Source organism: Stenella coeruleoalba, assembly GCF_951394435.1.
Source record: "Stenella coeruleoalba genome assembly, chromosome: 19".
Taxonomy (NCBI): Eukaryota; Metazoa; Chordata; class Mammalia; order Artiodactyla; family Delphinidae; genus Stenella; species Stenella coeruleoalba.
This window is the reverse complement of record NC_137165.1, coordinates 43,768,706-43,780,973: the sequence shown is the minus strand read 5'-3', so window position 1 is coordinate 43,780,973 and position 12,268 is coordinate 43,768,706. Positions and strand designations below refer to the sequence as shown.

Below are 12,268 nucleotides of genomic sequence, written 5' to 3'. Positions count from 1 at the left end.
ACCGAGAGGAGTTGGGGCAAGGGTTTGTCCCCAGTCTTGTTCTGCCTTTAATGTCACTCCCCACCCCCATCCTTCCCCGGCCCCTCAACCCACAGCAGGATCAAGTGACTGGGTGCCCCCTCCTCAAGATTCAAGATTCCCCTCCCCATGATACTGCTCAGGCCCAGGGTCAGACTCTGCTAAAGAATTAGGGATTCTCACCTCCTCTCTCTGCTTGGAACTCACGGGGAAATCTTGGCAGGCAGCCTGTAACCTGCCCGAATGAAAAGCATCTCCCCTGGCGTGGACGAGGGGGCATTGCCCAGACAGGAGCTCAGGGGCTGCGCTGGCTCTGACAGCTGGGGAGGAGGCGAGTAGCCAGACCCTGTCTGCAGAGCTGGAGACCTGGCAGTGCTGGGCTACCCCCAGGGCTTCCCCTTGTGCTCACTGAATGACTCACCTTGGCACAAACACAATGGTCAGGGGTGGGCACAGAGCCTGCTCCCTGCTGCACCCCAGCCCCCATCAGATGCTTTCCGAGAAGCTCTTTGAGCAAGGGGCTTGGGCTGCACCCCACCCAACAGGCTGGCATCTTGGGATAAAAACAGCACAGCCCCCTGCAAGGGCTGCCCTTGCCACGCGACACCCTCACCGGCAGTGGAGAACAAGGCTCCATTCAGCAAGTGCTCGGGAAAAGGCATCAGAGGCCCAGGCGTGGGCAGTGGGCAGTGGGGCGGTGCGGGGGGTGGGCAGGAGAGGAAGGCTGCCCACTTCCCAGAAGTCCAGGGACACAGATGGGTGAAGGGCCTGGGCAGGGTACTGACCCCGGGGGACCAGAGAGAAGGTGTGATTGGATCTGAAATCTCAAGGGGCAACAGGGCCCAGGCCCCAGGCTCCCAATTCAAACCCACTGGCTCCTAGGTTCCCAAACCCACCGATTCCCCAGAAGCCTTTCCCAGCTTCTCAGCTCGATGCGTGGGAACTTGAAGGAGATAAATCTCCAGTGTGAGAGTGAGGTGGCCAGGGAAACGGGGTGTTACAGGAACAAAGATGGGAGTTGGGACAGCCAGCTCATTCATAAGTGCTTTGTGGAGCTGTCAAGGCCTGCACTCTGGGAGGGGGTGTGGGGAGGCTGGGCAAAGGAGGGGTGAGCCCGATGAGGCTGAGGCTGGGGCTTAAGGGTGACCCAGGGGGAGGGCCAGAGAGTACAGCGCCTGCCTCCACTTACCCTATAACGGGCTCCACGTTCCTTCCATCATTCCCCCACTGCCAGACAGAGGCCTCAATTGACTGACCCTCCAGACAAAGGGCGGGTTCTAATTCCGGCCCACAGCCCCGCACCTGCAGATGGGGAGAAAGCAGGAATGCAGAACACCTGTATTCAGAGGAGAGGACTCCAGGAATCTGTTGGGAATGAGGCTGGCAGGAAACTGTAACATAGGCTGTTTCTTGAAGATGTGGAACAGGTTTGTCTTCCACCAGACTCCCAGCATCTAACAGGCACTGAGTGTGCCTGAGAATGCTGAGTGAGGAAAGGCCTGGGTCATAGGATCTAAAAGTTAGAAGACAGGTCAGAGGTCATCTGGTCCAGCCCTTCCTTGACCCACTGTCCCAGTGAAAGGGTCTCCTTGTCCGGTGGTCAGGGCCCCAGACGCAGCATCGGCCCCGGGAACTGCCCACTAGCACCTCTGTCTGGAGCCAGGCTGGGGCTGGCATGCCCAGGAGGCCCTGTCTCTGGGCACAGTGACCTTGGTGGGCATGAGCGGCACTCTCCCCATGGCTGGGCTGCGGCCCAGCCCCACCCACTTAGGCTATGCCAGGGGGTGTTGCCAGGGGCAGCCTGGGCCGGGCCGGCCAGGTCCTCCTCCATAAAGCCAGCACATCCCAGGAGCAGGCAGAGCCAGGACACGATGGAGAGGAGACGGGTCACCTCAGCAGCTCGCCGCTCCTACGTCTCCTCCTCAGAGATGGGGGTGGGGGGCCGCCGCCTGGGTCCTGGCACCCGCCTGTCCCTGGCTCGAATGCCGCCTGCACTCCCGGCCCGGGTGGACTTCTCCTTGGCCGGGGCGCTCAACTCCAGCTTCAAGGAGACCCGGGCCAGTGAGCGGGCGGAGATGATGGAGCTCAATGACCGCTTCGCCAGCTACATCGAGAAGGTGCGCTTCCTGGAACAGCAGAACAAGGCGCTGGCTGCCGAGCTGAACCAGCTGCGGGCCAAGGAGCCCACCAAGCTTGCCGACGTCTACCAGGCAGAGCTGCGCGAGCTGCGGCTGCGGCTTGATCAACTTACCGCCAACAGCGCCCGGCTCGAGGTGGAGAGGGACAATCTGGCGCAGGACCTGGGCACCCTGAGGCAGAAGTGAGGAGGGGGCCGCAGAGGGGCGTCACGAACAGGGAGCATTGAGCCGCCCTCCACCCCCAGAGAGGGAGCACCTGCAGGCCTGCAGGGTCTCGGGCAGGGGCTCTGCCTCCCTGCTCTCCAGTTTCCCACCTCTGGGAGGAGAGGGTGGCCCTTGCTCCCCAAGATGAGGGTGGGCCCGGGAGGAGGCCCAGGATCTCAGGGATCGGATTCCCAAAGACCTTCGGGTACTCTCAGCACCTCCCCGCTGGGGCAAGCTGTGTGGGACAGTCAGGGACCCCCAGCGGGGAGGGTCTCTGCGTCTCACTCACTGCAGGGCCTTGTTACTGTGGTCGGGGAGCGCACCTATTCTGAGCCTGGGTCTGTCTAGAGGGGGAACCGGAAGGGAAGATTGGTATGCACCAGGACGACTGGGCTGGGGCTACAGGAAGAGAGGGAAAGAGCAGGCAGAATACCGGCTTCAGAATACAGGAGACTCTGCCTGTCACCAGCTTATGACCCTAGTCAAGACACTTCAACTTGCACAGCTGTAAAGCGGAGATCTTAATAAAACCCATTTCCAAAGGTCAGAGGAAACCCCCGGGGCATGGTCCTTGCTGGGCTGGCAGGGCATGCGTGTGTGACTTCAAGTGTGGGAGGCCGTGTGTGTGTGTGTGTGTGTGTGGTGTGTGTGTGTGTGGTGTGTATGTGGTGTGTGTGGTGTGTGTGTGTGTGTGTGGTGTGTATGTGGTGTGTGTGGTGTGTGTGTGTGTGGTGTGTGTGTGGTATGTGTGTGGTGTGTGTGGTGTGTGTGTGGTGTGTGGTGTGTGTGTGGTGTGTGTGTGTGGTGTGTGTGTGGTGTGTGTGTGGTGTGTGTGGTGTGTGGTGTGTGTGTGGTGTGTGTGTGGTGTGTGTGTGGTGTGTGTGTGTGTGGTGTGTGTGTGGTGTGTGTGTGTGGTGTGTATGTGGTATGTATGTGGTGTGTGTGGTGTGTGTGGTGTGTGGTGTGTGTGTGGTGTGTGTGTGTGTGGTGTGTGTGTGTGGTGTGTGTGTGGTGTGTGTGTGGTGTGTGTGGTGTGTGTATGGTGTGTGGTGTGTGTGGTGTGTGTGGTGTGTGTGGTGTGTGTGTGTGTGGTGTGTGTGGTGTGTGTGCGTGTGTGGTGTGTGTATGGTGTGTGGTGTGTATGTGGTGTGTGTGGTGTGTGTGGTGTGTGTGTGTGTGGTGTGTGTGTGGTGTGTATGTGGTGTGTGTGGTGTGTGTGCGTGTGTGGGGTGTGTGGTGTGTGTGGTGTGTGTGTGTGTGGTGTGTGTATGGTGTGTGTGTGTGTGGTGTGTGTGTGGTGTGTATGTGGTGTGTGTGGTGTGTGTGCGTGTGTGGGGTGTGTGTGTGTGTGGTGTGTATGTGGTGTGTGTATGTGGTGCGTGTGCGTGTGTGGGGTGTGTGTGTGTGTGTGGTGTGTATGTGGTGTGTGTGTGTGTGGTGTGTGTGCAGCAGTGAGGGTACACTGGTGGAAGCGCCTGTGTGAGCAGGAGCAGGTGCAGCAACCCTGATAAGGCACCTTGGTAATGAGTTAAAGCAAAGGCCCTTGTCTGCTCACCCACCTGGCCAAGTCCATCTGCCCCTCACTCCTCTTGCCACTCACATTGGTCCTGGGAGGGAGCGGGGGCGGTTCTCTGGCAGCCACCTCCAGGGAGGTTAGGGCAGGGGTCCAATAGTCCTCAGAAGAGCCCGGACCCAGGAATGTGTCCCCCTACCCCAGGCTCCAGGATGAAACCAACCTGAGGCTGGAGGCTGAGAACAACCTGGCTGCCTATCGACAGGTCAGGGTGGTAGAGGGGAGGGGCCGGGGGGGGGGAAAGTGTTGATGGCAGCCCACCCAAACACAGCCCCCAAGCCCAGCCCTCCAGAGCAGTGTGCTGTTCCCCGCAGCCACAAAAGGAGGGATCAGATAAGACTAGGGAGTGGGGAGGAGGAGTCTGGGGTCAGAGGGGCCCTTTGCTTCCTCCCTACTCCAGGAGGCAGATGAAGCCACCCTGGGCCGTCTGGATCTGGAGAGGAAGACTGAGTCTCTGGAGGAGGAAATCCGGTTCTGGAGGAAGATCCATGAGGAGGTAAGGCCAGGGCAGAGGGAGGAAAGGCCAACACAGAGATTGGAACTGAGGAAAAGAGACAGAGAGACGAAGACTGAGACAGAGATATTCAGACATAGAGAGGAGACAGACTGACAGAGAGAGAAAGAAAATGAGAGAGAAAAGACAGAGAGAGATACAGAGAGAGGCTAAGGGAGACAGAGATAAAGACAGGGCCTTCCCTGGTGGTCCAGTGGTTAGGACTGTGTGCGTCCACTGCAGGGAGAACGGGGTCCATCCCTGGCTGGGGAACTCACATGCCTCGTGGTGCGGCCAGGGTACAAAATGATAGACAAGAGAGCATCTCCCGCCCCCGGTAAAATGCACACAGACACACACTCCACTTACTGAGAATTACAACGGGCCTCGTTGCCTCCTGTTTTTCTTCACTACAGCCGTGTGAGATAGGGACCGTTCCAGTGTTATCTCCTTTTCACAGAGGAGGACACTGAAGCCCTGAGATGTTAAAGAACTTGCTAAGGTCACACAGTTAGTCTCTCTGACTCCATTCCCTCTGCCATCTGTCTCCATGTAAATGAGAGCCATACATAAAAACACACACACAAACAAACGAACAAACCCCCTGCCCCCGCTGAGCTCTGACTTCAGATAATGGATGCGGAATCCAGGGCCTCAGGGAACCTGGGAACCCACAGGCACACCCACACCACAAGGACTCAGTCACTCTCCCACGAGAACACAGGCACACTTTCAGCGCTCCTGCCTTCCAGGCCTGGGAGGAGGACACCATGAGACCCCCAAACTACCCCCGCCTCCCTTAGCCTGGGCCATGCCATTTCCTCCAACTAGGAATGCCCATCTCCCTTAGCCAACTTCTGTGTCCGAGGGACAGACAGAAGAGGGCATGATGCTGTGGGGAAACCCCAGGTGCAGCCTGGTCCCTGAGCCCTGGCATCCCTTCTCTCACCCTGGCCAGGAGGTGCGGGAGCTCCAGGAGCAGCTGGCTCAGCAGCAGGTCCACGTGGAGATGGATGTGGCCAAGCCCGACCTCACAGCAGCCCTGAGAGAGATCCGGACCCAGTACGAGGCAGTGGCATCCAGCAACATACATGAGGCGGAGGAGTGGTACCGCTCCAAGGTAGCCCTGACTTTGGGCCAGCCTGCCTCCTCCAGGCAGCCCTCCTGGCTCCATACAAAAGAACTGGAGAAGGAGGGTGGAGGAAGCTGGGGGAGGATCCTCTCTGAGTGACTGACCTTCACCAGAGAAGTGAGGTGACTTGCCCGGGGCTACACAGGCACTATTATTTCCAATAAGTACTTATTAGTACTTATTGCTATTACTATTAGCCAACACTGTTGTGTATTAGGCCCTGTGCTTTGCATGGATTATTTTACCATGAAGTAGGTACTGTTCTTTGATAGATGAGAGAACTAAAGTCCAGAGAGGTTAACCAACTTGCCCAACGTCACACAGCTCCTAAGCAGTAGAGCTGGATTTCTAACCCTAGCTATCTCACTTGGAAGCCTGCATTCTTGATGTGTCTGTATCCTGGGTTATTGAGCATCTACTACATCTCCAGCTCTGCCCAGGATACAGAGACATGTCTGACCAGGGAGATGTTATGTCACTCAATAATGAGGTCTACGGAGAACACAGCAGGGCAGAGTTTATATACAATGTGGGGACAGGAAGGATATCATAGAAGGGAGGGCACTGGGGCCAGGCAGGACTGGAAACCTGTGAACATAAAGTAAAGAGAAAAGGGGCGTTCAGAGTGCAGGACAGAGCCTGAGTAGCGGCCGAAAAGCACAAAGAGGTAGGGGCCCAGAGATCCTGGGCCAGGGCGTGGAGCTGAGGAGTGTAAGTGGCAGAAGCCAGTGATGGTTCTGAGCAGGGCAAGACGTGATGGAGCCCTGAGGGCTTCGCTGCAGCAGGGCTATTAGAATACAGAGCTCTGCTCACCAGAATCCCCTGTGTAAGGTGGAGAAGGACAGGGTTCGGTCACGCGGATGGAGCTGCCAGTGCTGGAGATTCTGGATTCCGCGGCACTGTTCATTCCTGCATTCCCTGACCAGGCATTGTGCTAGGTGCTAGAGGCGTAGCAGTGTCTTCTGTGTCCCCGGTCCACGGGCCGCAGTCGCTGCGAATAATCCCACCCAGGGCCATTGGCTGGGGTGAGCTGAACAACCACCCTGGGGTCCCGCCCATCTCCCTGATCCTCCAGACATCTTCCTCCCCACGGGCCCGCACAGCTCCCGCCATAAGCGTCCCCAGCCCTCCCCTCAGCATAAAGCCCTCTCCCCATTTAGTTTGCGGACTTGACGGACGCCGCTGCCCGCAACGCGGAGCTGCTCCGCCAGGCCAAGCACGAGGCCAACGACTACCGGCGCCAGCTGCAGGCCTTAACCTGCGACCTGGAGTCCTTGCGCGGCACGGTGAGCGCGGGCAGGGCCAGAGGCGGGGCGGAAGGGGCCCGCGAACGGAGGCTGGCGAACCGGAGGACGGGACCTGCCGCCCTAGGAGGTGCTGGAAAAGGGCCAGGGTCTGGGACCAGGGCTGGGGGCGGAGCTCTGAAGTTACTCGGGGCGGGGCCTCGAGAAACCAGCCGACTCCACCCACAGAACGAGTCCCTGGAGAGGCAGATGCGGGAGCAGGACGAGCGCCACGCGCGGGAGGCGGCGAGTTACCTAGAGGCGCTGGCCCGGTTGGAAGAGGAGGGGCAGAGCCTCAAGGACGAGATGGCCCGCCACCTGCAGGAGTACCAGGACCTGCTCAGCGTTAAACTGGCCCTGGATATCGAGATCGCCACCTACAGGAAGCTGCTGGAGGGCGAAGAGAACCGGTGAGGCCTGCCTAGCAGCCCTCCCTGCTGGCCCCTCCCTGGAGTTGCTTTGCTCCCTTCAGGGACTGTCTCATTCAGTCTTGCGTCCAGCTCCCTCCTATCCCAGTGCCCAGCACAGTGCTTGCCTGACACACAGTTGGTATTCAATGAATGTCTGATGAATGAGTGAACGGATTCAATTCAGCCCATGTTGATTAGGTCCCAGAGTAAGGACTCGGGTAACCTCCCAAACTGAGGCTCACTCCCCACCCTCCCAACAAAAATCGGACTTCTTTTCCCCTGACCAGTGTCTTCTGCCTCCTGGGAATTCTCTTCGCCACTCTTCCCTCCCCTCTGCCATCCTCCAGGCATCCACTCTCTTTTGAAAAGAGATGTTCCCCTCACAATATCCAGGCCCCTTGCCGGCTTTGGTAGCTCCAAGGAGTGTGTTTGCTGCTGGGGAAGCTGAAAGATGGGGTCGGCCTTTCCTGGCAAGGAAAAAAGCCTCAAAGCTGTCATGAAATCCTGGCCTGGGGATATCCTCGGGCAGCCTGGTCACCCCTCTCTCTCTCTCTGCTGTCTTTCAGCATCACCATTCCTGTGCAGACCTTCTCCAACCTGCAGATCCGAGGTCAGTAGAACAGGGTCTTGTGGGCAGAGTGTTGGATTCCTGCCCCCTCCCCCAGGCCTGTGGGTTGCTGTTCTGGCCTGGGGCCCAGGACCAGGGCAAACGGGCCTGGGGCTCTCCATGGGGACCTTCATGATTCACCGCAGAACTTCTAGCCAGAACACACCATCCCAGAGCATTCGAGGTGGGGCTTGCAGCCTGCTCTGCCCTTTGTCCCACCCCACACCCCCATCCCCACCCCCCATTCCATTGCAGAACTGGGTGACGGTCTCAACCTCTGTCCTATCTGCAGATCCCTGATTAAGCTCTGCCCATCCAAGTGTTTGATGTTTGTGTGTTTTTTTTTTTAACTGCTTATCACTACAGGGGGCAAAAGCACCAAAGAAGGGGAAGGTCACAAGGTCACAAGACACCTCAAAAGACTCACAATACAGGTTATACCAATACAGGCTCACCAGATTGTAAATGGAGCCCCCGCCGGCTCGGCTCTCGGTTAGCTGCCTGCCCTGCCTGCCTTCTAGACACGGTGCTCTTCCCAGCTTGATAGGGAGCGAGCCTCACCAAGCCCACTTTCCCCATCCTCTTGGGCTCCTTCCTCCCAGGTTTCCTTAAAGGGCCAAGCCTGTGTCATTTTCCCAGCAACCTCAGCACCCAGCCCAGGACCTGGCACAGGGTAAATGTAGGTTAAAGTAGCAGAGTTGGCCGGTGTTCAAGGTGATCAGTCCTCGGATGCACAGATGAGATACTCTGGGGCCTCTGAGCAAATGCCAGCCTCTGCCTCACCTCTTTCCCATCCCTGGGAGGGCCCCTAGGGTCTTGCTGTGCCCGGCGGCCAGGCTCTCTGCCTGATTCGTCTGTCCCTGAGGCTCCATTGCTCAGCTCAGTGATGATTCAACCTAGAGGGTTATTTCCCCCTGGACTGCTGCTCTTGGAGTGAATAAAGTTTTATGTCTCCTGCTCTTAATTTTAAATATTAGTGAGTGTGACATGTTATATTTTTCTCTCTGAGGAGGGGAAAAGAGAGTGTATGTGGCCCTCAAATGATTCTTAGCTAAGGAAAAATAAATTCTTCTTTCTTTTGGGCTAGAAATTTAGGAACACTAGCTATGCATGTCCCAGGGCTTAGTTCAGCATCAGAAGGGTTAACCAGGCAGACCAGGTAGAGGCAATACTGCCAAATGCCAGATAGAAAAGGGTCACTAGGGCCCAGAGAAGAGGCAGAGAGAAGTAGGAAAGAGGAAGGGGGACAGGAAAGGGACCCACGTGTATTGAGCACTAATATGTGCCCGTTGTTTAACAAACATTATTTCAGTTAACTGACTCCTCACTCTCACGTAGAAAAATAGACAACAGCATCCCCATTTTGCAGATGAGGACACTGAGGCTGGAAGAGGTAAATTAACTTGCCCACAGTCATGTGGCTGAGCTGGGACTCAAGTTCTGGCCTGCCTGACTTCAAAACCCACGTGCTCCTTCCTTGGCACGGCGCTGGGTCGTCAGGAAGCCAGGGGCCAGGTGAGGGCTTGCAGAGGGGCTGAAATGCAGCCAGGCCAGGAGAGTGAGCAGGGCAGCAAGGACTTGCCCAGCACCATGGGGACTTAGGAGGTTGCCAGCCCCTTTGGAAGAGCCTATGCCCTCTCTGCCTGATTGGCTAGGCTTTTGTACTCATGATTGGGGCTTTCATGGTGAAACCGAGGGTGGGAGAGGATGTCTAGTGCCCTGAAAGCCCATGGAGGCCTCCTCTCCTCATGCCTGCAGAAACCAGCCTGGACACCAATTCCGTGACAGAAGGCCACCTCAAGAGGAACATCGTGGTGAAGACCGTGGAAATGCGGGACGGAGAGGTGAGGAGGGTGGATCCCAGATTCTGGCCCGAGCAGACTCTGGAAGAAAGCTTGACTGGCACATAGAAGGTTGCTGATGATTCACAAAGAGCTCCTCTGGGAGGCTCTGCAAGAGGGGAAGGAACCCGGATGTAATTCATTTCCCCAACCCCTCCACTGGCAGTTCTAAGGGGAGCCTGGGTGCCTAGACCACTGGATGGGGTCCTGACTCCAGCTTTCTCCTTGTCTCACCCTCAGACTCAGGTGCCCCCATGCCAGGCCTGGGGGAGAGAGAAAGAAAATTAAAGTTAGTAGCTTTCACTCCCAACTTTCAACTTGCAGCTTGGTGAAAGGAACCTGGCAGAAGAATGGGATGGGGGGATTGGTCATAACCCCCTCCCCATCACACCAGTAACAGTACCAGCTAATCTTACAAGATCAGCTCACCATGTGCCAGGCACGGTGCTAGTTGTTTGCCCGTGTTACCTCATCTCCCCCTCTGACTGCTGCATGGGGGTGTTCCGGCTACTATCATAGAAAAGATGACCCAGGAAGGCGGGGGACTTGTCTAGGTCCATAGCCTAGCTGTGGTGGACCTGGAGTCTGTGTGAGCTCCTAACCTAACCGTGGCACCTTCTTTGTCCCCTGCAGGTCATTAAGGAGTCCAAGCAGGAGCACAAGGATGTGATGTGAGGCAGGACCCACCTGGTGGTCCCTGCCCCACAGTATGAGGGGCCTGCAGCAGGAGTTGGGGTAGTTGCCTCTCCTCTGCTAGTTAGTTTCCCCAGACTTGAGTTCCCACCCACCCCAGCTGCTCCTTTTCCCCCTCAGTCTCTATGTCAGCTTGCTGCCCTAGGCTCCATCAGCATTAAGCCTGTCAGACAGCACCCAGCCAGCACCCAGCAACTCTAACAGGGCACTCACTCCAAAGGGGCAGCCTGGAGGGGCATGGCCAGCAGCTTGGGTTAGAATTGGGAGGGAGGAGAGAAGTTGGGGAGGGCAGGGAGACCTAATAAATCACCCTCCCTATCCCGAATCCCTGTTGTCATGGCAACTGTTGCCAGAGCCGGAGGTGTCTGGGGGTATCTGGGAATGGGGCCTTTGAATTTCCTCAGGCTGGTGGAGGAAATCCGAGACTCTGAGACAGGCAGGGGAATCCCCACAGGCAAGGAGGCCTTGGCCAGGGGCTTATTCTTCTAGACTGACTCTGACCAGTCTGAGGATGGGTGGGGCTATCCTGCCACCCAGAGTAGTCGCCGGACAGAATTCCTGGGCTGCCCAGATTGCAGAGGGGCCTCCTGAGTGACGGTTCAAGTGGCTAAGCCCCACTGAGCTGCCACGTGGGCATGCCGTGGGCATTTGGGGGAACTACAGTGTAAGTGGTGAGGGAAGGGGTGCTGGGAGGGAGTAGAAGGGGGCCTGGCCCCGAGCTGTGGGCACAGAGAGGTCAAGCCCAGGAGGACCCCCCCCACCCCATACAGGCTGGAGGGGGGGCAGGTAGAGATGGTAGAGGAGGCGGTTGGGATGAGGCCAGACGTCAGAGTGGGGGGCTGGGAGTGAGCAGTTACACTTGGCCTCTGGGTCGTGGGAATCAGGAAAGTGACTCATCCGCTTGAAGATGGTGAAACAGGAAAGAAAGAGGCTGCTGGTCCTGGGGGCAGGGCCCACTTTGTCCCAGCTCTAAAGGCCCTCTCCTGGCTGCGTAATCCCTGTCCACCCAGGCCTGGGAGCCGCTGCAGCTGCCGCCTGACCCCAGCAAATACTGCTAGGCAAAGCCTCTGCTGCACGCCCGAGCCCCTCCTCCCCACAGTGACCGCTGCTCTCTAAGCCAAGGCCCCGTTGTCCCCTCGTAGTCAAATACAAAGCGTACCCCCGTGTTGTAGGTAGCACCCTATTTCATAATTTGGGAACCTGAGACGCACGCAGAGTGAAGACGCTGGTTTGTGTTCCTGAAGCCTAGAGGCAGGACAGCTTGGGGCAGAGACTTTCGCCCACGGGAAGACTGGCGGGCACGAGATGATCAGTGCCCACGAGTGGAGCTCAGAGGCCCGCTCCAGGGTCCCCATCTCCCTCTAAGGCAGAGGGAGGGAGAAGTAGGAGTCCCTCCCTCTTTCCAAGACTGGTGCCCTTCCCCTACTCCCTCCTGCCACCCACTGCTGCTAACCCTCGGGGCACCATTGCTGCCTTTAGTCACTGACATAAATAAAGACAACTGCTGTGGCTTTCCCAGAGTGGACTCTGATCTGTTCGGCAGAGGCTGGGGCTGGGGGAAGGGGGCAGGAAGTAGCCTTGGACAAGACACAACTTGCTTCTTATCACTGATCATCTTGGGACACCCAGCCACCCCCAGCAGTGGCCATATGACAAATCCCATCTCCAGCCCTGCTCTGCCCTGCAGCCCTGCTGCCGGCCCCCCACAGCCTTTGCTTCCCACCCCTCTTCTCACCCCCAGCCCCCAGCCTGGGTGCAATCTGGCAGGAAAGTCCTGAATTCAGTCTCCAATTTCCTCACCCATTTCCCCTGTTGTAGTCTCTACCTGTATTCCCAAACTCACCATTTCTACCTGCCAGTCCCAGGATGAGGCTGG

The 12,268-nt window shown here is 57.5% G+C and overlaps 1 protein-coding gene across 1 annotated transcript; it reads left to right on the top strand.

Moving 5' to 3' along the window:
- The first annotated feature begins 1,822 nt into the window (after positions 1-1,822).
- Positions 1,823-12,082, top strand: GFAP (glial fibrillary acidic protein). The gene is made up of 9 exons (XM_079905070.1): positions 1,823-2,338; positions 4,078-4,138; positions 4,334-4,429; positions 5,385-5,546; positions 6,719-6,844; positions 7,031-7,251; positions 7,818-7,861; positions 9,617-9,702; positions 10,333-12,082. Exons 1-9 carry the CDS (start codon positions 1,890-1,892, stop codon positions 10,372-10,374), a joined length of 1,287 nt encoding a protein of 428 aa, XP_079761196.1. The 5' UTR covers positions 1,823-1,889; the 3' UTR covers positions 10,375-12,082.
- Positions 12,083-12,268: the final 186 nt, after the last annotated feature.